General features: G+C 41.0%; 1 protein-coding gene and 1 long non-coding RNA gene across 2 annotated transcripts; one reads left to right on the top strand and one right to left on the bottom strand.

Moving 5' to 3' along the window:
- Window positions 1-2,162: 2,162 nt before the first annotated feature.
- ccdc69 (coiled-coil domain containing 69) lies at window positions 2,163-22,673 on the top strand. The gene is made up of 9 exons (XM_005453233.4): window positions 2,163-2,357; window positions 11,769-11,832; window positions 15,128-15,297; window positions 15,878-15,965; window positions 16,411-16,484; window positions 17,435-17,536; window positions 17,654-17,773; window positions 18,405-18,502; window positions 19,122-22,673. The coding sequence occupies exons 1-9, from the start codon at window positions 2,337-2,339 to the stop codon at window positions 19,288-19,290; spliced, it is 906 nt and encodes a 301-aa protein (XP_005453290.1). The 5' UTR covers window positions 2,163-2,336; the 3' UTR covers window positions 19,291-22,673.
- LOC112847680 (uncharacterized) lies at window positions 2,722-4,441 on the bottom strand. The gene is made up of 2 exons (XR_003221387.1): window positions 4,040-4,441; window positions 2,722-3,579 (listed from the first exon to the last, which is right to left on the bottom strand). It is a non-coding gene; the product is annotated as an uncharacterized LOC112847680 (long non-coding RNA).
- Window positions 22,674-27,027: the final 4,354 nt, after the last annotated feature.

Below are 27,027 nucleotides of genomic sequence, written 5' to 3'. Positions count from 1 at the left end.
TGATCACACCAATAACGCAATCTTCCTAAACCCTAAAGAGAGTCAGACTTAGTGTTTACATACCTCACACACACACACACACACACACACACACACACACACACACACCCTTGACCATGACATTAGCTAATAGAAATGCTGTAATTCAAGTAGACACCACCCTGAAAGCTCAGCTGCGGGTCAGGACAGTGACAGTATTGACACTATTGCTGCAGCTAACAATAAGATGACAGTAAGTTGACATGGACGAGTAGGGAAAGTTTCCTTGTTAATGACTACAAGGGCCTGCAGAAGATACTGCTGTATCTGCAGTCATCTGGACACAGCTTAACCACAGACTGTAGGTAAAGGATGGACTTTGTCACATCATCAGCGCAAACATGGTGCAGAGGTCCACTTCAGTTGAGGTGAAGCCGAGCAGACAGCTAGCAGCTACAGTTGCCATAACCTGTCAGTCAAAGAGGCCACGCCCCCACCCTCATTAGCTAGTCCCATCTCCTTTGTTGTTCACTTCGTACATCTCAGATTTCCAGTGTAACACAGAAGCCAGAAAGCTGGACGGGCTAATGAACAAGGCTGGTCAGAATCTGAAGGAGTCAGTGAAATTCAGGAGGTCATTATGAATAACCAGTCTCAGCTGTACCACTCCAGAGAGGCAGCAGAGCTTCTCCCCAGACTGATTCAGTCCCACTGATCATTCCTGCTCTTCTCTGTCTGTTTTATAGCCTGTGGCACATTTAAACAACATAAGTTGACTGAAAGTGATTCAAAGAAGGCCTTTTTTATTGAGCCTTTTTCTAAAAAAAAAAAAAAAGGCTCAATATACATGATAAGCTAAAAGGAAATAATACACCTGCCTTTGTAGGGTAAAATTACTGGTATTCTATTGGTATCTGCAATACTGGCCCTGTGTTTGCTTGGTATTTGGATCGATACCAAAATAGTGGATGAATGGTAAAAAGATGTTTGATATTATATTGTCTTTATCTGACTTATCAGGATGACTGCTGATAAATAACCTTTCTAACTAATCTAGGTTTCTCTGGCAGCAGATAACGTTTATAACTTAACACCATTGCAAAGATTAAATACAATAAAAAAGTTATTTGCACTACATTAATTTGCACCAGATATGAAAAATTTACCATGACTAACTAAATATTTACTTTTATCTGACACCTTTCTGCGTGAAACTCTGCAGCTTGTGAACCAAAATAGGTGTTTGTGTGAATTTTCCACCTGGAAATTATTATTATATATATATATATTTTAATTATTATTATTTTGACATCCACAGTAACATATTCTACATACTTTTTTTTCCAATATGTGAAGTAATTTAAGGTCCAGAGGGCGTTTCAGAGCCATTACACCCTCACTTTATGTTGAAATTCAGATTACTCATAGATTATCTGGTGCTCTTTGTTGTGTAGGAGTTTCCTCAGGATGAAATAAACCGCTGAGCGGGGGGCGCAGAAGGGGGGTGGGGGGTTTAAGGCCAGTTGTGTAACTTAAACACGAGTTTTCTGCATTACCATAACGGTTCCCATAGACAATAGAGTCGCTACTGCGCATGTCACAGTTTTGATATGCGGCTACTTTCAAACGCTGTGGGAAAATAGAACTGCGATGCTACAGCCGTGACAGGAGTGTGACTGTTGGAGGATTTCTGAAGTCAAGCTGGCATTAAAGTGATGTGTAAATTTAGTTTTTATTAAAAAATAATGTTTACGTATCTAAATTTATTGTCCAGACTTTAGTACAGTGTGGAGGAAATGCAGTCTGAAGATTTATGTTCTTACTGTTCAGATGTGAAGTTGGACTTATTTGCAAGAATAATACTATATGAAAAAAAAATCAAATGTTATCCGCTGAATAAGATAAATAATAAAATATATTAGATTGATATATTATTTATATTCCATATAGATAATAAATATATTCGTTTTGGGACGTTTCTGGATTTTTGACCTTTTCAGAAATTTGGATGTAACAGAAAATTAGTCCCAATGATAAGTTGTTGTAAACGATGTAGTGTCTGAATTCTTTTACCTTCTGAGTGGAGAAAATTATTTTTCTTTTTTGTGTGTATTCAAATGTTAATTTGAATAGCGGAGGTGGAAAAAAACGTTCCTCTTTTTAAAGAGACGATTGTGGTAAGAGTTCCTGAGTGTCCCTGAAGGCAGCAAAGGTAAGCCCTGCCCTCCCAGCCGGCTGCCGCAGCGGTGCGTTCATGGGACTTTTTCCGGAGTGTTTGAAAGTTGTCAACAGAGAAGCAGAGGAGGGAGCAGGAGATCAGCGGCTTTAACGGGACTGCGGAGCTCGGAGGAGGAGGAATGGGCTGCACTCAGAGCAAGGTGAGACACACGGGCAGGGGACAGTCGCGGACCCCGCCAGCACCCGGCACAGCTCCGCTTTGTCTTCTGTTTTTCTGCCACCGGAGGTTCATTAACAGGCGGTCGGCGGCGGCGAAACGTGCCGGGAATGAGCGGCGGGGAACGGACTGTGTGTCCGCGGCACAGGCTTCATCTTTACCCAAGTTTAACCGAGTCACAAACACGGCGGCAAGTGGAGATTTGGCGCTAAAATGCGGGAAAAACAGCGTTTTCCTCGTCCTGAACATCTGTTTCTAATCTGGAGTTTGAGTTTTCCCACGATGCTCCTTTCTAAGAAGTGACCTCAGACACATTCATTTAGAAACTTCTCTGAAATCCTCCAGTGTGCAGATAAAGTGAGTTTATTTACGAGCTTAAAGCAGCTTTAGTGCGGTTTTAGCACCAAAACGTGCCGTAGTGAGCTCGACTTCCCTCCGTGAGCCTCACTCAGCTGAAAGGTTTGATTTAAAAGGAGAAGTTTACATCAGTTAAAACCAGCTGTGCTCACGGGCCACAAACAGTGGCTCAAACCAGCACAAACCAGAGCGAAAAATCCTAAAAACACCTTTCTGCTCGTGGTTTTATCGCTGCACTCTGATAGAACTGCTTTGGATCACTCACAGTTCAAATTAATGCCTGTTTATCACTCCCTGGGCCTCTGAATTCATCCTTTCTTCTGATAGGCTGCCCCTCATAAGCAAAAAGTTAGAAGAGTTGGTGGGTGGGACTAATGTGCCTGAGATGACCACATTAGGCATAAGATGATACTTCCTAGAGGAAATGGCAGTGAAAACTCCAAACATTGTTCCGTCTTTCTTTGCAGAACCCTTGTTTGGGTCCTGTCGGACCCTTGGTCGGGGTGTTTCTGAGTTTGCAGCTGCAGTTTTTGACTTTCTGAGCTGTCAACCTGTTCACCTCCACGTGCAGCTCAGCTGTTGGTGCTTAATACGTCTCTGTGTGTGAATCTGCAGCGTTCGCCCATCTTGTGGCTGTAATTCTGCCCCACTCAGGGGTAAAAGTGAAGTTTGCCAGCTGTTGTCTTTCACTGGTTATTGATAGAAAGTGACAGCGCCACTAAAACTTAACACAGTGTCCGAAAGGAGGTCCGGGGCCTCCTGTTGTCCCACCGGCTTGGACTTTGATATCACTGAAGCTGAATCCTCTCTGATCCTTTCAGCGAGCAGGTTGCAGCATTTTTCTGAAACTGAGAGAACGTTTATGACATCAGCATTTTGCTTCCTGCAGAGATTCAGAGAAAAGGGTTTCCAGCTCCGTACTTTTGTTTTTGGACTGTTAGAGTAACTTTGCACAATTTAAAGTTACCCTTCTTTATCCTATACTGGCCCTTGATGCATCCTTTACCTGAAGCAACATGTTTTAGCTCCTCCCCTTTAAGGCTTGACTCAATTTATGTTAAGTGCTAAATGTGCGATAGGACATACATATTTTTTTTGTCACATCTATGTCCATCTTTTGTTTATAGTCTGTGCTCAGGTCCACCTACAATCGTAGAAACGCCGACACTTTTTATAGCATCGAGTAATCAACAGGAAATGTGATGACATCATATATTTTCCTAAACTTCATGTCCTATCTGCAAATGTGGGGTCCGCCGGACCGCCACAGCTGCTATTGGACAATACAGATGTTTTGGCTTTACCTACCTTTACATTTTGTGTTTAGTGTGACTGGTTGACCAGCTGAGACATTTCGACTTTTCCATCCGATTGATCCGACTAATGGTGCTCCTGGTATCGACGAGCTACAGCTGAAGCCTTTGGTTGGAGCCTCAGAGTGATAACGGTGAAGTTGATGGATAATTTGATGTTGATCCTGGTTTAAATGCCTGCCTCGGGCACATTGCTCCATCGCAGAGGCGGCTGAAGATGCTGTTGCATAACACAAAGCCGAGTAAATCTTTGATTAGCTCAGAATAGAAAGAGGTGTGTCAGAGAGGCTCAGAGCCTGAGGAGGAAATCCACACTCACACTGACGGCTTTAATAGCATTTCAGATTAAAGTAGACTTATTTACACTGCTGCTCAAATACCACCTTCCCCACTAACATCCACAATGATTTATGAATGATTCCTATAACTGTTGTCAGTCGCAACGTTTCTGCTTACTTTAATGTTGTTGTTTTTTTAATAAAAATAAAATGGATTTTCTATCAGAAGTTAAAATTGCGAACACAGTTTGGGATTGAAATCTTTTTAAGTCTGCTGATGCGTCCACACAGCGATATGGAAACTAAAAATCGTAGCTGCAAACCCCTTTGAAACCCTACACTGTAACGCGGTGTTGTGCAGTGACTGCGATTGGTCCATTTGGTCCCATCGTTTCCTCCTGTTTCCTCCTTCTTTACTGCTGCCGCCATTTTTCAAATGGACTGGAAGGGAACGGATCAGCTGTAGGAGAGAAACTCTGCTGCCAGCCGGTGGTTTGGTGGTGACATTGCAGAGTCACGGCGGTATCTGTGCTTGCTATGCTGAAGGCTGTATACAGAATCACTTGTGTGACTGGTAACAGTGCCGTCCCGCGCTAGTTCACGCCTAAAACAGGTGAAATGTGATTAAACTAACCTTTAATGTGTATCAGTAATTACATAATGTGATACCACATGTGTACAACGTAAAAAGCATCATTCGAAGTACGATTTGGTGATTGAACAATGCGATTAATGTAGACTGCAGGCTCTTACATGAACACAGTACGTACGGACCTTATTTAACCTCGTCTGTTTTCTTTCTTATTGAAATGAAAGCGCTGTATTGATAAGGTTATGGAAATAACCGTGAATTAACTGTTAAGGACGTCCACGTAGGAAGCATTTCACTCAGTGAGCATCGCATTGTTGCTCACAATTTTACGCTAGCAACCAGTGAGCTTTCCAGGGTATGGTTGTCTAGGTAACCGTGCATTTGCTGCTCTGTCATGTGTAAATCAGTAGTATTCTTCACTCTCATTGGCGTCAGCTGCTCGCCTCACAGTGGGCAAATAACTCAGGACCCGCCCACCTGTTTTATGTTGCTGAACGTCACCGACTCTCTACGGTCTCTGGTCACCACATCACTGCTCTTCACTGGACGCCCCTTTAGCATGGCTGGTATCGGTCTGGTACGAGTGTTAAGTTAATGAATTTGGAGTCATTCTTCTTTATAAGTAAAAAAATAAAGCGTGAATGTTTTCTGCTCTTGGTTTTTATTCACGGACACGTTAGTTGCTCCTTTCTCTGCTCTCAGTCTCGCTGCGTGTGCACCTCCTCACACACGGAGTGGAGCAGACGTTGGATACAAAGTAACCACTGAGCCTTTTTATCGACTCGTCGCGATGGACACAGTGAAGAGATCTGATACATGTAAAGGTGGCTGATTAAACCAGCTGTGCTTGTGTCTGACAACAGTAAGGTTTAATGTGTTTATTAGTTTGTAATGGGTGGTGGATGGAAGCAGCTGAAAGGACATTTTTCTGGACCTTTGAGCTTGTTGATCAGGTGATTTTGATTATTTATTTATTTATTTATTTTCTTTGACCTGTAAAGGTTTTTATAACAGTAATGAGTGCAGCTCCTCACTGTGGGTCAGAGAGGGAAAAAAAGAGGCTTCTCAGACTGAATCTTATAAAATTTTTAATCCTAAACACATTTTACAGTCCACGTGAAGGCCTCATGGTGAATCCACAGCTGTGATTGTTGGAAACATGTCAGTAGCTGTTGCAGCTCTATTCAAATATATTCAAACCTTTGACTATTAACGCTGCTCGTGTTGCTGCTCTGCTCGCGTGCAGTTTGTTTCTCACCTTTGGTCTTCTCGTTCGCACCCGTCCAGTTGTTTCCACCAACAGATGGTGTGGCGGCTCTCAGAGGTTACAGTTTTCCACCATCTGGACTCCAGACAGAGCAGATGGTCTGTTTTAAAGATGACGGGAGAAGAGTAACGTGGGTGGAGGAAGATGTTTTGGAAATAAGAGTTGGCAGGACTTGAAGCTTAAAACTCGAATACCTGAACGCACTTCTGCTTGTTCGGTTTCTGCTCCCCCTCTGTGTGAACTTTATAACCTCTGTGCAGTAAAACTATCAGTTCACCACATGAGCTAAAATAACAGGAACTAATGAATACTGATGAATTCAGCTTTGAACCACTGGTAAAAATGTCAGAAGGAATAACAAATATCTGGATTCTGTTTTTATCTACACAGAATTTAAACAGCTTCTCTTTTTTCCCAGAAAACCCCACAAAATAAACCGTTATAAGTGATCTAAAAAAGAATTTGCGAAGTTCTGAAATACTCTGGCTATGCGCTTGATCGGATGAGTTGTTGTCACTTCTGTCTCTTAAAACAGACGCTGCCGTTTAAAACAGGTGCTGCATTTTAGTCACGTGTTATCGCGGTGCTCTGTAAGAAAAAGCAGATAGAGGGCAGTATGTACGGGAAGTAGTAAACAAAGTATAACTAGTAAACTGTTCAGGAGTACTTTGGTTTTAGTACAGCTGATAAACAAAGCTGTGCAGAAAATTGTTGCTAAAGAATAAACAATTTCAAAGACGATCTCAGTTCTGTTCACTGATATGTCGTTGAGTTCTCCACTACAGAGAAATTCAGTTGATTACCTGCTTGATTGACCTGAAATTTAAATTAAGACCAGACAGCTAGTTTAACAGTAAGAACACATGTGCTAACATTAGCAATCTTAGCATTCTTTCCTAAAAGGTTGACCTCCGTGAGCGATGTATGAACACATCGCTCTGACTGCGAGGTTGCATATCAGTTTATTCTGAAAAAAAACTTTTAGTTTTTTTTCTGTTCCACTTTTCTGAAGTTATTCAAGACGTTCTACTTCTGGAAAAGTCTTTCAAGTTTTTTTCTCAGGGACCACGAGGTGTTCCCAAACCAAATCTACTCAAGGAGGTGTGGGGTCCAGGTTTTAGGAGGCACCTCTGAACTCCTCTCCCTGTTTCTAAACTACGCCAGCCGCTAGAGGAAGTTGATGTCACCTGCTTTCATCCACGACCTCATTCTCCTGGTTACTACCAGTGACATCAAACCAGCGTCGCTGCTAACGCTGCACCCACCTGCCGCTCCACCTCTCGCTGTGTGAGCAGGAGCAGCTCCCTCCTGACCCCCTCAGAATCAGCTGATTTATCTTTTAAATGGAGACCTTTCATCTGCTCTCACTTGTTCTAAGCACACACCACGCTACACCGCCACGTGGTGATGAAAGTTTACCCAGAATGCACTTTTTAAAGTTTGCTCCAGTGATTTATCAGAGATCAGATCAAACATCCTGCTCTGTTGGATCCTTTGTGCTGATGCTCAGAGTCGGTGTCAAAAACCAGAAACCAGGTTTAGTGTTTAGAGTGGATGTGAACCTGATTTAGGTTCAGGTTTTAGCAGAGCTTAAATGTGTTCTAGTCTTATAAATATCATGTAGGCTTCTTTAGCCTCAGGGAGGCTAGAAAAAAAGCTTTAAAAAGTGCGAAACTTTGAAACTTTTCACAGCGAGAAGGTAAAGTTTTGCGCGGCTTCACTGAATAAACTAAAATTCTTTTTTAAAAAACAGCTGATTCTGAGGATGTCCGGTGGGATTGTTTATGGCACAGAGACCATTTCAGCATTTCATTGTTTACTCGCTCAGCTGTTCAGTTGCTGCAGTTTAACCCAAACTTGTTAATCAGTGTTTTTTCTCGTGGTGGAGGTTTCAGGAGCCAAGTCTGGTCTCTGCTCCGTGAAACCAGGCGTCTGTTTCTCTGCAGGCAGGTTTTTCTCCGAGGTGAAGTGTTGTTTAAACACAGGAGAGGAATCTCGCTTCTGATTTATGGCCATTTTAAAAAGTGAGGGCCTCCGCAACGCCTGCAGGAACATATGCTTCTCCTCACCACCTTCCTCCTCCTCCTCCTCCTCAGAGGTTGAGTCCACGTCGACGTGTTTGAGCCAGAGATATTTATTGTTTCAGCTCCGAGTTTAAATAAAGAGGGTGTCCAGTTTGCAGAGCAGAGTTTAAAGTGTTTATATAGAGAGAGTGTGTGTGTGGAGCAGTGTTTTAGGGCGTGATTGTTTGGCCTCAGTGTTTGAGCAATATGATGGTGTGAGGCAATACAGTAAGCATTTCAGTGTGTGTTTGGATACACGCCTAACTTAGGCAAGTGTGTGTGTGTGTTGCTGGGATTGAACAATGCTGGTTAAGTAATGAGTTGCGTGTATCCTGATCGATATTTTTCTTTCTTTAACGGGATAAACGAGTTTTTGGCGTTCCTTTTTTTCTCTCGCTGAAGTGATGCTGGCTTCCTGTGAGCTGCTGAAAGATTTACGGCAGTTTACATTGACAGATCCAGTGATGACTGTCATACAGATGCTGCAGGAAAGCAGGGGTTCAGTATTTGCACACAGATGCTTCAAAACAGGGAGTCTTTGTAATGCATCTTAAGAAAAAAAACAAGGATTTACAGCCAAATTGTGAAGGCACACCTGCACCTTCACCTGCATGCGACTGTTTCCACGGTTCACGCTGGCTGAACATCAGTGTTTCTGTTTTCTTTGCTTCTTTTATTTAATTTGCTTATTTGATTGCTGCTGGTCTGAGATCAGCCTAACAAAGTGTTGTTGTACAGCAATAAAGTTTTATCTTTACGTGCCTGTAAGTCAGCTGACATGCTGCCACTTCCTTTACTGACATGGCGCCTAAGAGAGACAGGTTGTATTACCTGGACCTCAGTGTCGTTTTGCTGTTTTGCTCTATTATTTTTTTCTTTCTAAATCTCTATTTTTAACATGTTTGATGTTATTTTCTGTTTATGCTATTTGTATACGTATGGGACTTTGTCAACCCTGGTTTGTTTTAAAGTGCTTTATTAATAAAGGTGGTATGGTATGATGTCGTACAGAAAGCATTTCAGCGTTAATCCCTCCATAGACCGTATGAAAGCTGGACGTGATGTCACAGCGTGTCTCTTGTCCTCTCTTCCTCCCCTCACCACTGGGTCATGGCAGATGGCCGCCCCTCCCTTAACCTGGTTCTGCCAGAGTATTCTTCCTGTTGTAAGGGAGTTTTTCCTTCCCGCTGTCGCTAAAACGCTTGGTCAGGGTGGACGTCTGATTGTTGGGGCTTTCTCTGTTTATCTGTATTATTGTAGAGTCTTTACCTCACGATATGAAGCCCCTAAGGCAGCTGTTGTTGAGATTTGAATGTCTCAAGTTGCTCGTTTCTGCGATCGCCATCCAAAAACCAAATGTGATTGCGAAGTGTGGCTCTGACTGTTAGCTAATGACTAGTGATGAGTTGTTGGTGTTTCCATGCCACAGATAATCTTGTATTTTGAAACGGGTTTAAACAAGATTTACAAAACATAATTTCTTTTTATTCAGTATGACCCGAAACGAGTGATGGAGTCCGTAAACTCAGCAGGGGCGTGTTTACAGAGTCTGTCGCCATCTGGTGGCCTTCAGATAAAAAGCATGTTTAAGTCACTTCTACGCTGGCTTCTTTTTTCTGATCTAGAAGCAACATCTGTTTTTTTTTTTTGTTTGTTTTTTTTATTTATTACATCTATGCTCCTGTCGCTGTAAACCCAGACTCACTTGGCCCCACCCACACTCTCCCTCTGAAGCCCCTCCCACAACCTTCCTACACCCCAACCTGGCTCTCAAAGCTCTCCTTTAGTATGGAGGGAGACATTGAAATTAGAATAATAACTTGAAGTTTAGTAGTAATAATAATGGGAAGAAGAATAACTAGAATCTTGTCAGTTTAATTGTTCCATACTCAGAACATGTGTTTATCTACTTTATATCAGGTTTTTACGACTTGTTGGATTAAGTTCTACTTCAGTTATCTTAAGTGCGTAATAAAAGCGTTTATTGTCCTCTCATGGTTTCATACTTAAGAGGGTAGAACAGTCAAACTGGTTTAAGTTAGATTATGTTTGTTTTTAAGAATTTTTTAAGAAGGCTTTCAGTAAATCACTTGATCCTTTTGTTTGTCTGCTCCACCTTTTCCAGGTCCAGCTGTAGGTTTTTACATTAAAAGCACTTCATTCGTATTAATGTTGAATCGTTTGTTATATTTTTGTAGCTCCTCACCCAACACCTTATCACAATCTGAAATCTTCTTAATCTTTCTTTTTGGATTCAGACCTGCCCCAGGTGATGGATCGTCTCTGTGCAGGCCCTGAGCGGCTGCAGGTCTTTTGGTTTTCAGCAGCAGGAACAGGCGTCTGTTGTCCTGCAGCAGCTGAAGTTACGTAACACATGAAGAAAAGAGGGAAAGTTTCAGCGTCAGTCATGTGGACACTAATGAGACGCTTTCATAACAAACTCCCTGCTCCAGTTAGTTACCCGAAGCCGGACCAGGACTCGGTCACATCGTAACACTTCACTTCATGTCTAATTATTATGGGATGTTATTAAAGCTCATCTCTGGACAGGTGTAGTGTACATCAAAAGCTCAGATCTTCCCTGACTCGGGTTTCTTTAAACTCAAAGTGTTTCAGAGCTTCCTTTCTCGTGAGTTGCTCAGCATTTCTCTTCCACCTCACCATCAGTAGCAAACAACACTAGCTAATGTTAGCTTAGCAATGAAGTCTACCATTCACTAACATCACCAGTCGACGGCTATCTGAATGCTGATGTTAGCTGGTTAAGTGGGTATCAAGCAGTCTGTCAGCATTAGCTGATATTAGAGAGTCGCTTTTCTCTAATGAACCCGGTCAGACCCAACAGGAAGTTGACTGTCAGCATAAAACTACTGCTCACATCAGCATGGCTGTAATTATGACAAATGCCAATCGGGCTCCATAGTGCCGGGCAGTGAGCACAGGCCCACTGGAGGATGTTGGGCCCTCCGGTCCCCCTCATGAAGCCTGTGTCTGATCGTGTGGTCAGAGACATTCACACCAGTGACCTGCTGGAGGTCATTTTGTAGCTGTGGCAGTGCTCATCCTGTTGCTCCTTGCACAAAGGAGATATGAGCTCTGCTGATGGGTTAAGGACCTTCTGCAACCCTGTGCAGCTCTCCTAGAGTAACTGCCCGTCTCCAGGAGTCTCCTCCATGCTCCTGAGACTGCTGGGAGACACACCTGTTAATGACATGTGGAGATGGACTACCTGTGTAACCCCTGCATATCGCCTTATGCTATCAGTAGCTACACTGACACTACCCAAATGCAAAACTAGTGAAAAAGAAGTCAGACAATATTAGCTGGGAGAAAATGTGAGTGGGCTCCAGCTGTGAAATCATTCCTGTTTTGGGGGTTCCCATCTAGTGCAGCTGAAACTGCTACTTAAGTCAGTATCCCAGAGGTTTGATGCCATTCTCGGATTATTTTTAATAATATATGTTCATTAAGAGGAATTTGAACGTCTGTTTATTTATTGCAACGTCTCCTTTTTGTCTTATCAGAAGAAAAGCAAAGGCAAGAAAGGAGAGAAGACTCAGAAGGCGAACATCCGCCAGGATGATGAAGGTGAGTATATTTTACACAGATATTTATGCATGTGCTGCAGACTGTGGTTTCCTCTTCACTCTTCTTTCACTTCCTGTTTGCTTCTCTTGTTTTTCTGAACCTAATGTCATGAGAATCAGTCTGACTGATGATGAGAGGTTTCACTCTGCTGTAATGTTGCTGTGGTTGTGTAAAGTCATACTTCATATTTTAGGAGTACAAAGACTCCTTTTTTCTGAGGAAAAAGGACCGACCTCTTCCTCTCTGAGTAATGTCACAGATTTGTTTCTATAAAAGTTCTTGTTTCTGTTTTTGGTGGTGGAATAAATGCATGTGTGATAATTACAGCGTGTTCTTCTCCGTAAATGGGCTGGTATTTAGATGGTGACACAGATTTTTGTAATTCTGCTTCTGTACACTTCCACTGAAAATAAGCAGCTGATAAATGAGTCTGGTCTCAAGGTTCTCTTAGAAAGAGTGTGAGGAACTTGGTTATTCAGGAGGAGGTCAGAGTAGATCCCATGCTCACCTGTACTGGACGCCTTCTAGGTGCGGTGTTTTGGGCTTGTCCCCAGGCCACAGCCAGTACACTCCTGGAACGGGAAAACCCTCGAGTCGCCTCAGAACGTCTGGACAAGGTTGCTGGAAAAGAGATCTGACCATTTCATACAGAACAAACTGCCATCTTAGTTTATTCTAAGGCTTTTTTTAATGAGCCATCAAGCTGCCAGGCGCTGCAGATGAAAATGAGCCTGTGCGCAGATAAATCTGTTGCATGACAGACTAAAGAAGTCATGCTTTCTGGCCTTTCCTAAATAAACAGAAACAGAAGTGACATCATCATCAGAACGTTACAGGTGTCTGTTCACACCTGTTAGAACACCTTTATCTCCCTCTAACGTCTTACAGTTTTACCTGTTCAGTTTTTTTACCTGACAGTTTAGCGGTCCAAAGATAACAGAGCCTTTAGCATAGCATTGATTTTACGCTACTGTGTTTCTTTTTCCTTATTTGGGTCGAAGGTTTAGGCTAGTTCTGTTTTTGCGGGACAGATGTCTCCACCTCAGACACATCCATCAGTTGGAGCAGATTATTAACATTTTTTTTTTACTTTCGCTGTTAGGCTTAGCCTCGCATTTATTGTGTGTAAGCACAAAATAATTCAGTAACAGGGAATCTAAACATGCTTGTCACCAATGAAAAAACAATACATAAAACAAGTTTTTGGATGTTTTTTTTAATATAAGAGTTTTCAAAAAGTTCTCTCTAAACCCGGGCTTATTGTCAGTCATCTATTTGTTGTGGAGATCCCAGCGGTCATAGGGTAAGAAGCTGGGTATACCCTGGAGTACTTTACTTTACTCAGCCTAATCATGTGACGGTCCTATGAAAACAAACAATACCCATATGGAAAAGATATATATAAATCTTATAAAGTTTGTATCTGTCTTGTGTGAAACTTGTATGAAAAGCATACAAGAGTGAAAACAGATATAAGATCCCTTGAAAAATTATATAAATGAAACTTGTATGTTTTGGATACTTACTAAAACAATATATGAAAGTAATGAGAAAGCGGCCACTTTCATGAGTAAATCATATAAGTTTTTACTATTTCTTTTCCATATGGGTATTCACATTTTTATGATCTCCAGTTTCCCAGCAGTGACAAACGAGCTCTGAGCGATCATCCTCACACTGATTTTATCAGAGTGACTGAATGAAGCAGCTGCTTTGAAGGTTTGACTCACCACTGACGCTCGCTGCACCCTCATTTCCTCCTGTGTACGAGCTGCTCGTTTAAACTGCAGCGATGGAGGAAGACGTGTCGTCATCCCGTGAATCACCAGCTGGAAGTTCACGTTAAAAACAGCATTTTTGCACACTTATTCATTCATTCATTCATGTTTTTTTGGTTGAAAATTGCACTGTTTCAGCTCTCTGATGAGTTTTAGTTGAAATCTTCTCTTCCTCTCATGTTAAATTGTCTCCACGTGGATTTTAAAGCTTTAAAAATGCGACTTTATTGCTCTGAGCTCCGTCGTGTCTCATTTTTCTGTGTTTACATGCTGCTGCAGGACTTTGTGAATAAACTCAAATCAAAGTAAAGCTGGTCTTTGTCTAAACATCAGACACGCTCCGACCTGTTTGCGCCTGAATTTGAAGTGGGATTATTAGAAAAATACGGATATTAAGTAAGGACTGAAAGCCCCGTTGGCTCCCGGTATTAAAATATGTGGCAGCTTGTTTTTGACTCCAGATGTTTTGTTAATGATTACCCTCGTTGTGTTTGTGACGGCTGAAATGTGATCTGGTTCATCCAAACTGAAGACGTCACTGAAACTGAGTGAACAGATCGTGTGTCTGCACGTCCGTGCTGTAATCAACGGGTTGAAATAAGAACTGCAGTGAGAAACACTTCCTGAATACAGGTGTGGTTCATGGCCGTGTGTTTTTGTAAGGATGAACTTCAGCTTTAGACCTTGAGAGAACATTTTTTCATGATTCCCACGGTCATTAAAAAGTATGAAATTAAAGTCAAGGAAAGTGAAGTTTAGAAGGCCTGAAAAATGTTGCAATATTTTTCATAAAAACACATTTGCAAAGTGCTTCACAGCTTCAGTAACACATTAACAAACAGGACATACAAACTTTGAACTTAGTGTGGCTTTTTCCAACGCAGATTCTGATTATTCGTAAGGAGATCGATCGGTAAAAATAATTACGAAAAATAGTAGAAACAAAAAATTTTTCTTCAGTCTTTCTATTGATTTCTATTGAAATATTTTATTAATATAAACTTCATCATAAAAGCTGGGAAAATGCTGTCACGGCAGCCAAAACATTAGTCAACCTATAATGCCTGTAGTTCCCCCCTCTGCCTGAAGAGGGCGGTGTGTCTGTAGTTCCGCTCTCTGCCTGAAGAGGGCGGTGTGTCTGTAGTTCCGCTCTCTGCCTGAAGATGGCGGTGTGTCTGTAGTTCCCCCCTCTGCCTGAAGAGGGCGGTGTGTCTGTAGTTCCCCTCTCTGCCTGAAGAGGGCGGTGTGTCTGTAGTTCCACTTTCTGCCTGTAGAGGGCGGTGTGTATGTAGTTTCACTCTCTGGCTGAGGAGGGCGGTGTGTATGTAGTTTCACTCTCTGCCTGAAGAGGGCGGTGTGTATGTAGTTCCCCTCTCTGCCTGAAGAGGGCGGTGTGTATGTAGTTCCCCTCTCTGCCTGAAGAGGGCGGTGTGTATGTAGTTCCACTCTCTGGCTAAGGAGGGCGGTGTATTTAACTCTAAAGCATCTCAAGGTCATGTTTTTGTGTTGATTGGCAGGCAAACGTGCGTCAGGTCAGCCAGACGTCTGTCTGGAGAAGCAGTTGGAGCGGTTTGAGTGGCAGCTGAGGATTTTAAAGGAGGCCAATGGGAACCCAGAGAGGGCGGAGGTACTGAAAGACCATTGTGATGAAGAACTCTGTGGCCTCGTACTGAGTATCCTTGATAAGGTGAGATGTTCTTCTGATAATTGACCTGATTATCTGGAATCACTGATTTTTGTTGTTGATTGAAAATAAAGTGTTCTCTTTTGTTTGTTTGTTTGTTTGTTTGTTTGTTGTTGTTTTTTGTTTTTTTTAACCATCCAGGAATTATTCTAAACAGCCCAAGAGGTTTCTCAGTGAGTAGGAGCTCTTAGGTACAGCAGGTAGATTAAAATGTAGTATCATCTGCATACAGAGTGATACTGAATATGGTGCTTATGAAATATAGACTCAAAGGGTTGTGATGCTGAAAATAACAAGGACCTAAAATAGTGCCTTGAGGGATGCCACCTTTAGTGAGATATTAGACGTTTCTGTGTTCTGCCAAAGAAGATTTAACAAAAGAAGAAAAGCAGTGAATGGACTTAAAACGATGTCAGTGATTAAAAGAGCACAGAAACCAGTCAAGTTTATTCAGTTTCTGCTCATTTCTTTGTAAAACACAGCAGGTTTTTGGGACTTCTTGTGTCTTGTTTTAATGACGCCTGCCCTCCAACCGTCTCACTTATTTTCCTCTTTATTAAACTGAATCTGTCCTGACTTCCAGGTGAAAACGGAGACGACGGCCGATTTGAACATTCTGCATGAACAGAAGAGTAAATCTGCTACTGAGGAGCACGAGAGGCACGTGGAAGGTAACGCACAGCAGACGGCTGGAGAGTCAACACTTAGATCTGCTGTATTTGTTTAACGAGTTGTGATTATGGGACCACAGACTTCCCCTCCTGCAGAGAGACCCCCAGGATAAAAGAAGTGGGAAATGACTAAGAAGCACAGGCTAGATTCTCATTTCTTTTGTCACCCTGAAGTCATTTTTTAGTCTCCTTTTGGTCATTTTATGTGTCTTTGTGGTTGTTTTTGTCTCTTTTGGTGTCTAATTAGAATATCTGTTATAGATAAAAGAACCTGACAAACACAAGTGAAGCCACTTTCAAAAATGAGTCATGAGTCATGTTAGATGTTAAAAACATTTGGCCATTTGAGGGTTTCTAAGTGACGCCAAACTTCTTGGTCTACATGTACCTGTTTGAGGTCATGTGATGCTGGGACTATAAACCGAGTTTGTGTTGTTTCCTGCAGAGCTGCAGAGGAGAAACGAGCACGAGAAAAATCAACTGACAGAAAAGTTTCAGGCGGCTGAAAACGTTCTCAAGGTAAACACATCAACGTGGAAACGATGAGCAGTTTCTTTGTGTCTGTTAATACAGTCTGAAAATCAGCCGAGAATGTAAATGAAATTCTGTATTTAACGACTAGATTTAATTTCATTCTTGATTTATCTCATAAAGTCTGTGTTTCCTGTTTGTGTGTGAGTAATTTTGTTTTGTTTTACCCATTAATTATTAAGTGTTAGTGAAGCTTTTGTTATAACAGTCTACATTTTAAAAGATATGGTTCCCACAGTTGATGCACTTGGTAAAACCGGTAATTGTAATTTCAAGTATTTGTAGCTGATGAAAAGAACAAATATGTGAACTAACGGTGAGAGCGGAGATCGTCTGTATGATGCAGACCTCAGTTTCATTAATTTGAGCTTAAAGTTAAAGACATAGCCTGTATATAAAAGATTCCATGTTTGTCTGTATATATTAGACTCTGTGGTTGGAAGCCTCAGTATGACGTATTGGACGAGAGCTTTTAGTGCTAAGTCATCAAATAACGTCAGTTAGCTTGATTATTAAACTGCATAAACTGTATGGGAGCACCACACAGACACCTGCTAATGACAATGAGCTGAATTAGTTTTGTTTTGTTTTGTTTTTTTGAAATACTGAATCCAGTTTGTTCTAGGGGAAAAAAGAGAAACAGCAGTAAATTACAACAGTAATAATCTGTTAAATAATTCTAGTTATCCTTTTAAATTTTGTGTGAATTTGAGGCTTCAGAGGTTTAGCATGGACATATTTGAGTACATTTTGCCCCTCCTGGCACTGAAGGAATTGAATTAGTTTCTGTAAGCAGTTAGAAAAGTGTTAAACATACGTGCAGAAACCCTGTGAGAACTCCAGCAGGGGGCGCTGTTCTGGATGTTAGCGTGTTGAGGTTTCATGTATTCACTAACCAGGATGAAGCTGAATCAAGTGTTTTTGTTTTGTTTTTGCAGGCTAAAGTGGAGGAACTGACGGCAGAGCTGCAGGTTTACAACGAACTGAAGAGACGAGTCGAAGAATCGACGTTTAAGAAGGACCTGCAGAGGAATATACAGGTGTGTGTGTGTGTGTGTGTGTGTGTGTGTTTACATAAAATTAAACTTGTGTTTGAAGTTAAATCAATTTAAACCATCTGTAACTCTAATATGAAAACCCTTTAATATCCTGTCTAGGCTCACGGGAGCCCAGGTGCATTCTGGGAGTCTGAGCAGGAGTCCCTGGTGTTTGTGATTGAGATGAAGAGTGAGCGCGTGCAGGAGCAGAACAGGAAGCTGCAACAGATGGACATGCTGGTACGTGATGATGTTTAAAGAGTTTCTGCAGGTGTGAAGCTTTGACGTCACCTGACCCGTCCGTCACCTCTCCGTACGATGATGCCGAAGCTGACGTGGACGTGAAGAAGCTACAGACGTCAGATACATGCTGAGTGTTAGAGCGCGCTGTGTTTCATGTGAAATGATCTGAGTTTTCACAGATGTGCAGGAGCTGCTCTCCTTTTTTATTGTCAGCTGTAGTTTTTTTTATCTATTCAGAAGGTTTTATACAAAATATATAATAGCAGCTGCAGGCTGTCACCTTTATGAGGGCCTGTGGATATCAGAGAAAACCATTTACCTTAAATCTTTGAGTTCTAGACCCAACTCTGAGTAATTAATTAATGTACCTCCTCAGTAAGATAATCGGTAAATGAGCTTTTTAAAATCCTGAGTCCAGAGTTTGCAGAGAAAATGCAAAAAAACCTTGTTAGTACAAAGACATCTCTTTGTAGTAACTGTGATGTTACAAGACTTTAAAAGTTTGACTTCATGTGCTGAACACTGCAGAAAACCTGAACTTTGACCTCAAACTCCATTTCATTCCTGTTCATTTAATGTCTTGACGTTTCCTTGTGTTTGTGGGGCTCGTTCTTTCCGTGATTTCCAGGTGGAGAAGAATTTGGCTTTGGAGGACCAGGTCGTCCACACCCTGCAGCAGAACGAGGACCTGAGGGTCCGGATAGACAACTGCCAGACTCTCATTCAGTATGTACCTGAATATTTAATAGAGTGAAGAAAGCAGAGCAGAGGCATGAGTGTGCTGCCACCTGCTGGACAGAACATCTTCCTGCAGGAGCGCTTCAGTCAAAATGGGCTGGTGTTAGAACAGTTTAATATAAGGAGGTGCATGTTTGAAGCTAAAGGAGGAACACATTTTGTTTTACAGTGATAGAAACTGATTTAACTTCAGATTCAACCCTCAGAAAAACCTCATTAAGATTAGAGAAGAGTCATTTCTTATAAAACCAAACAAACCTGAACAAAGTTCCCACCTGACCCTCTCAGAATCAGCTGATCTCTGTTTACATTGACTTTATTTCATGTTGAAGAACTGCAGATATCCACATTCAGTTTTCAGAGCTACGAAATGTGTTTACACCCACTCCAAGTGTCACAAGCTAAAGAAGATTTGTTCTAAAACCAACTTTGAGCACCAGTTTAAAATCTGTGAAGCAGAGCAGCCGAAACAAATCAGTATCCTTGGATCAGTGAATGATCTCTGTGCAGTCTGTTGCTCCGTTTTCTAGGAAACATAAAGAAGTAACAGAGGTCCCCAACCACCTTGTCCTTTCTCAAATAATTTTCCCTTTGTTCCTATTCTCAGGCAGCTATCGAAGGAGCAGCAAGACATGAAGGTGGCGCTGGAGAGGCAGGTAGCATCCAACCAGAAGCTTTCTCAGGAAAAAGAGCAGCTAATGTTCAAGCTGAGACACAGGGACTCAAGCCCGCCCATCCACCTGCCCACCGTGATGCCGGAGATCACGCCAAGATGACCAACTGCGAGTCTGACCCTGGATCTTTTTTCGACTAGCAGCCCGTCTGGTTTCAGTAACTGAGCAAAAGAGTCAAACAGAGCGTGAGCGGCCAACCTTTTGAGCTCTGACTCTGCCTACATTAATGCTGAACAATGAGAACATCGGTTTCACTGCAGCCAGCGGATCTTCTGCAGTCGATGAGGTTTACTGAACAACTCTGGATCCTCTGAGATCACAGCAAGCTTTAAGCGTTTACCGCTGTATGCACGAACTGTTTGGAGCCAGAGAGACATGCTTATTTTTGTTTTTCTGGCATTTTCTAATGACAATCATCGGTTTGATGGCGGTTTAAATGTTACAGAAAGCTTCAAACTGAGATACTAGGAAGAGAGTTTTATTTTATTGCAGAGCAAAAACGGACTGATGAGCGTGGCAGCACAGAAATGCTCGCTCTGTCCGTCACATCACGTTAGCAGAAAACTGATTGAGTCGAGTAGTGGAGTGGAACCTATCTTGAGTTCAAGTTCAAGAACTCCTGCTGGCGCCATAAAACCTGCATCATATGCTGTGATGCTTCGTCAGGTGTACCTTTTCATCAGGTCTAGACCTCCAGCTATCAACGACTTTCCTTTTTGAATGAAACTTTTAGCCCACCATCAGTCTAGAACCCACATATTTCATAAATCACATCCAATAACAGGAAATGGACATATACGTGTGATAATAGCCATAAAACTTGACTAATTTGATTTCTTTTGCTGACGAACTATTACTCCAATCACTGTATCTGTAGGTATTACGGTTCTGGAAATTCAGAAACCTAAGACGGATAAACTCTCATCAGTCTTCAAGCAGTGCCAACAAACTGTTTGTCCATTCCGTGGTGTGCCTTCTCTGATCGTCTTGTCTGCCAAAGTGCCTCCCATCAGGACATGAGCCTCTTTGTTGGAGTTGGAGCCTTGCTGAGTTGAACAGTATTAGATGCACGTGAAGTAGCTGAAGGTTCAAACGTATTAAACTATCTCCAAGGACTCTGCTAGGAACCAGGTTTGTTGATTGTACCAGAAAGTCTGAGACCTTTGAGGTTTCAAGGGTTCTAACAAAGGCCCGTTTTACTTGGATGGTTTATGCATTTGATGAGCTTCCTGAAGGTCCTCAAGAAAAAATATGACTAGTACGTGATGGCTTTCCAGTTTATTAGTGTTTTAGCGTTTACCTTTGTGCCTTTTCTAACTGCAGGGACTGTTTTTCCACTACTTATTTTATCCTTTTTATTTCCAGCTTGCTCCCTTCACTAATAGTCCACCAAATTTAAAAAAACAAAACAAAAAACAGGGCTATCTCTAGAAACAACAGACCTGCTGGGTCTGTCTGGAATTATTTGTTTCTTTTCACGTAAATCACCCCAGTTTCTACTGGTAACTTTTGGCTGTTGGTTATTTTTCACGAGGTAGTATTTTACGACACCAGAACTAAACATAAAAGTGAGCAGAGGTTTAAACCCTGAAAGGACTAGTACAGTTCTCGATGTAGGGTGGAACCAAACCCACAATGGAAATAGAAAGGTAAATACTGACACCAATTCACACCTACCCTGTGTTGGAACAATGCTTGGTGCTTTGTAGGGAAGTCTTTCAGGTTTTTCTCTCATTACGAACTTCTGCTTGAAGGCTCAGATCTTTGTTTTTGTTTTTTTTGTAGTTGGTTCTCTCAGTTCTTCTCAAGCACCTCTATTTTTTGATGTTCAATTGAGATCACACTTTTCATTGTACAGCATCAGTAATTGAGTATTTAGGAGCCAAAAAAAGAAACTGCATTAAAGGTTATTAAAGTATTAAATGGGCTTTCAGATCAACAGTTTTTCTCAGCCATAGTTTTATTTGTTAAAAAAAATTACCCGCTATATATGGCACGCTAACATAATATCTCATGCTATTGTCTTTTGGTTGAAAAGCGTTGCAATAATATTAAGATATGTTAGCTGAATGTTAAAACCTAGGACCAGAGCTTCAGTGAACACCTCTGTAAGAGCTATCAGTGCTGCTTGTTACTGTCAATTAGGGTTGATGTGCTAGCAGTAAATTATTAGCATGTTACTCGTGTGTTTACCCGTTAGTAATAGTATATTAACATCCCCAGAAAAAAAGGTACATGTCAGAGTGCTAGCACACAATACTTAGTAAAATACACATTCATATCTTAACCTTAGCAAGCAGAATGCTTTAAAGGGTGAGGTTTTTTTGTTTTTTTTTTTAACCCACTGTTGGTTTAAAACTACATTAACAGTGTTTGCTAACAGTTAGAAAATGTCTAAAAAAACAAACAAAAAACTGTGGCGTGAGGTTGCACCTTACAATAACTCTGCTCTATTAGTCCGTGAGCTATTGTGGCTGGTAGGCTAACTGCTAACATGTTGGCTGGCTCCAGTAATTAGCTGTGTAGGCTTAGCCAGCTTGTTCTGGTTGTGTTCATAATATATTAGAGTGAGCATGCTTATCATGTTCTTTATATATTTACTGCTTTTATATAACTATTTTTTCATGTGTATTAGTTAGCTAGCTAGCTTAGCTGCTAACTAGAAGTTAAAGCAGTTTAACCACACAACATCAGTACTTTTCCTTTCTACATCTCTTTGTTAGTCAGTTAATTTATCTTTTTAGCTGCGTGTAGGGCTGTGTTATCTAACTGGTAACATGCCAGCTAGCCACAGTAGCTCACAAATATTAGCAGACTAGCTGTTTGGGTGTTTATTGTTTTAAGTTATTCAGTGATGTGATGTAAACATTGAGCTAAATTCTGCGACCAGTTAAAATAGTCATCTAAATCACATAAATCTGAAGTGTCCTTTTCCATGCATCTTTGTGAAGCTGTTAGTCATTTAGCAGACAACAAAATGCTAACATGCTGGCATCCGCCATTTTGCAGGATTCTTAAAATTTCTATTTCCGTAACAGGTACATTTAAAGCTTAAACAGTGTAATTTTCACAAGTAAATACTTGAGAACAGTCACAGAAATCTAATCACTGTATACAGTCTTTGAGTCAGTTAATGGATTTTTTTTCTTTGGAAGATTTGAAAAATATTGTTATTTTTGTCAGGTTTTTTTTTTTTTGCCTGACGTAAGTTTGTATTGCCAAAAAACAATGTCAGTGTTGTTACAGCTCTGTATTTTGCACCAGCACTTTGACCGCTATTTTTACCAGGCATTTATAGAGATTTACATATTGTACAGTTTAGATTTTTTTTCTCTTTCTTACATGTAAAGAAAAAAAAGTGGTATCTGTCTTTTTGCAGTCGAATGGAAGTCAAGCAGTTTGCTTTCACAGCGTGATGTAAATACACTCAAATGTTTTCTTTGTTGTTTTTTTTTTGACTTGTTAAAATAAAAATCTGTAACTGAGTTTGACTGCTGTTAATAATTTAGTCTGAGATTACATTTTTACTTACATTTGGATCTGATGAGGCTAGATCAAGATGTAATATCGTACAGAGAATGAAAATATAAAAAAAAAAGTTTATATGTAATGTTAAACTCACTAATAAAGTTAAAGATAAAGTAAAAATTCTTAAATATTAAGAAGAAAATGGGCGCGGGTGGGACCTTCAGTGGGTAACAGGAATATTATATATAATTTAGTGAGGAATTTGAACTAAAATTCTTAAGTCTACAATAAAAATAACAAAAAAGACACAAAGAACTAAGAGAGCATAAAATTGTTACTAAATGATAAAGATCCAGTGGTGTAATGTTGATCTGCAACCATGAGGGGGCAGCAGAAACCAGCCACTGGAATATAACCTGTGAATGTGATCACCACCACAGGCTTTCCAAAGACATTACAACACTAGCTGATGTCACTGGGAGCTAATGCTAACATTAAGTTAATGCCGAGCATTAAACAGTTTTATTCTTATTCTGAACTGAGAGATCCTTGGCTGCTTTAAGGACGTTTAAATATTTAGGTCATAAGAATATTCCAGGACATATAGTTCACAAATAGGAGCTGTATTTAGCTGTAAACTGGAGTTGTACTTGGAGGCACCTTGGCTATGGGTTAAAAAATAATTTCTGCAGTGTTTTTTTTTTTTAATTAACTGTAACTAGTCTCTGGATATCACATCTGTAGCAATGTTATATACAAATATAGGGTATATCTTAACCCTATGAAGAAACAAATAAATCTTGTTTCTTCATAGGGTTTTCATTTGCCTTTTGTTTGTTGCTTTTTCCTTAAAAGAAAAACCTAAAATTTCCTCCAACATCTTTTTCTAATCACTTCCTTGATGGTAAATTAGATTAAGGAAAGATGTGAAGGAGAATTCAAAAGGGCTTCACCCTGTGTGTTCTTAACATGTTGTTTTATAAATGCTGGTATACGCATGGAGAACTCTGATAAATAATCTCTACATCCTTCAGTTTATTTTAATGAAACACATTCTCTTTATTTGTGACGCCACATTACAGAAAGTGCTTCACACAGGAAAAAACTTCATAACAAGCAGATTTTAATAAAGTTTTGGGTTTAAGAAACTGTTACTGAAGCTTCAGTAATTTACGTGATGATCAGCTTCACTTATTGGTTGATCATTTCGTTTGATTGCGCATAACTATGGACTGTTGAATGGCATTATCTCCTTTTCAACCAGCTCTTTTTATGGCTACAGGTATTTCAGGGTCATCTCAGTTAAGAACTATTGTTAAAAACAAAGTTATTATTATTTTTTTTTACCTCTAGCCTGGTTTTCCATTTGTGAGCATTAATTGGGGATGTCGCTAACCAGTGTTTCAGGACAAACCCAGGTCATTGTCTCTCACAGTCAGGTTTAGATGGGTTTTAGTTTATAAGTTGAGAAAAGACCGAGATAAGAGCTGCCATCTTTACAAGAAGACGAGAGGAAATGTTTTCATGTCCTCTAAGTCTTTTAGCTAAGCTCTGGATGGCTTTAATCAACCTTTCAGTGATCGGGGCTGTAAGAAGTCCTAAATCTAGGAACCGTGCATCATCTTAGACAGCAGGTCAATAAACTGCTACAGTACAAGTCAACCAGCCGGCCTCAGCCAGTGTCCACCAGGGTTAGCATTTGGTTTCAGCCACAAGCTAAAAGATTCTCAAACTAGAAGATGTCTCCTTTCAAATCAAGTCTCTCACATGCATTCTGTCATAAAATGCCAATAATGATCTAGTTACAACCTAACCCTGAGCCTACATTGGTGGATAGCAACCTGAGGGATGGTGAGAGATCAACAGTCCTCACAAAAAGGCGTCCTCACATGTGAGAAATCCACAACATGGTGCCGAGTCAATCAGAAATCAAACGAACTTAAAAAGAGCAACTTGCGTGGCTGAAAATCCCCATCACAGGTATGGATCCATATTAGTTTGTGATATATTTATGAAAACATCAAGAACACATCTCACACATATTTATGAGAGTATGAGATCAGGGTCAACTCCAAAAGTTCTAAGTTGGGCCAAGAATACCGCTCATATAAATATTTTTATTGAACTATAACAAAACTGGTAATACTGATTTAAAAAAGCAACAACTAGAAAACAGTCTGAACAAACCGTAAAACCTCCTCGATGAAGGGAGAAATTAAAAACCACCAAAACTGGCAACAGTGATGGAAAAAATGAACTCCAGCTGACCACTCATGCTCGAATCTGCCTCTGGGGGGCAGCAGTCAGGTGAGCCCCAGACATGCTTCATACACTAATTTATGTTTGTTTGTTTAGAAAGTCCTTGTCTTCCTGATGACATCACGCAGGTCATGAAAGACAATGCGCTGTGATTGGTTGGGGACTAGCCTGCTGTCTGTCTCTTTATGTTGAGGCCCAGGAAGATGGAGACCTTTGACCTGCAGAGAGCGTGAAGTGCTGAGCGGATGTGAAGGGATCAGCGTGTCAGTGGCTGTTTGATGAGCTGAGACAAAACCTGAAACCTGCAGGTCGACCCCCCCCAAAAGCACCCCCACCCCTCCAACCACAGAGTGTGTGTGCTTCTTTTGCTGACATTATGGGGACCCTGTCTTTGGGGAGCAACAGCAGGTCCCCATGAGGTAGATTTGATTCTGAAGGCTTGGTTTAAGGTTGTTTAGGTGCATCTACAGTAAATGAGTCCATGTAAAATCCTCTGCAAAGTTGAAAACACACCTGTGCCTGTGTGTGTGTCAGCTACGGGTCACAGACTCTGCTGCCATGTCACAGGTTTCCCATGACACCTCACCGCCACCTGGGAACACCTGAAGCCCAGGGCAAAGTGTGTGAAGAGGAGTTTTATAGAAAAGGGAAGAGACAGAAGAAATGCTAGTCAGCTCAGACAGTAAAAACACAGGTTGTAATAATAAATATAACAACAAAAAGACATATTTAACACCTTCATCTGACTTAAGAGCTGAAAACAACTACATCAGATTATGAGAGACAGATTTTAACAGCTCTCACATGGGAACAAAGCGACTATACTCAGATTCCCAACAGCCACAGTTCATCCATCGCCTCTGTTTTTGGCAGTTTTAATTACTTACAAATCTTAATTGTATCATTAAGAATAGTAGCTAAATGTCCAGTCTGTCCTGTGGGAAAACCCTATGTCAAAATCCAGGTAAATATTATTAATCTGGTCAGAAAATATTCACCGGTGTGTCAATCTGTCCTCATTTTATTTAAAACCTATTTAGAGGACTAATTAGGTTTTAAATAAAAATTCTGTCCCCCCTCCAACCTTTTTACCAGTCAGTTCTCTGAAATTTTAAAAACTGTCTCATGATATGTTCAAATAAGTTTCATTAATTGAGATATTTGGTCCTCTAAGAGTTTTAAAAAATCTCTTCCATAAAGTTTTAATCAGTCCTGGCCCCAGACTGTGTCAGTGGTGTTCTGTCAGGGCAAGCAAGGCGAGCACTGCTTGCCCAGTGAAAGCTGAAAATAAACATCAGTCAAAACCAAAGTGAAATGGCCTCACTCTTTCCATCTCTAACAGCATTCTCTTACTAAAAATGTCTTGCCTGTGTGCATCCATCCTTTAATTACTGCCATCATGTGGCTACAGTTGACTGCTGTTTGTTGAAGCAGGCTTAACTCTGCTTAACTACAAGCTCCTGCAGCACTTCTCAGTTTCATTCTCTTCTCAGAAGGGAGTTCATCGAGACGCACAAGCCTGTCAGCATGTAACAAAAGGCATGAAGTACAAAATCATACAATGGTACGTTTTAATCAGGTCCTATAAAAGCTGCTGCACACCACTGTTTCCATGTATCATCAGACGCATTTTATGTCGTCTGAAGTTTGTCAGCCACTTTTTTTTGCAGTTTTCTTTTTCAGACTACTTCGTGCTCTGTGGTGTTCTTAAGAACCACCTCAGCCATGTTCGACCGTCCTGCAGCTGCTCCTCCTCCCCCAATTAAACCTGATGAAAGTGACAGGCATCAGCAGGACAACTGTATCATCGCTGTCGCTGTTTGGCCACGTCGCTTGCGCTCCACTTTCCCTCTTTTACATTTTTTAAGTGTCCTTTTCATGTGGGTCATGAACAGGAGCGATTAAAAGTAGAGAAAAAGAAATTTGCAGTTATTTCCTGTTAATATCTTTCCCTTGTTGGGGTCTAATGAGAGGAGTCGCCCCTTCACTTTCAAGAGGGCTTAGCAGCAGTTAGCTGGCTCCAGGCTGCGGGGACAATAATCACACTTTAACTCAGCCTCACAATGACTCACACCACTTAATTCCCTCTTTCAGAGCCGGCGATAAAACGCC

This window comes from Oreochromis niloticus, linkage group LG2 (genome assembly GCF_001858045.2).
Source record: "Oreochromis niloticus isolate F11D_XX linkage group LG2, O_niloticus_UMD_NMBU, whole genome shotgun sequence".
Taxonomy (NCBI): Eukaryota; Metazoa; Chordata; class Actinopteri; order Cichliformes; family Cichlidae; genus Oreochromis; species Oreochromis niloticus.
The sequence above is the reverse complement of the archived record's forward strand: the minus strand, read 5'-3'. Positions and strand labels throughout refer to the sequence as shown.

Excerpts from the sequence above, each read along its gene's own strand:
- ccdc69 (XM_005453233.4), top strand. The coding sequence starts at position 2,337 with ATGGGCTGCACTCAGAGCAAG. Across the intron at positions 11,833-15,127 it reads CATCCGCCAGGATGATGAAG|GCAAACGTGCGTCAGGTCAG; the intron begins GTGAGTATATTT and ends GTTGATTGGCAG. Across the intron at positions 17,774-18,404 it reads TGCAACAGATGGACATGCTG|GTGGAGAAGAATTTGGCTTT; the intron begins GTACGTGATGAT and ends CGTGATTTCCAG.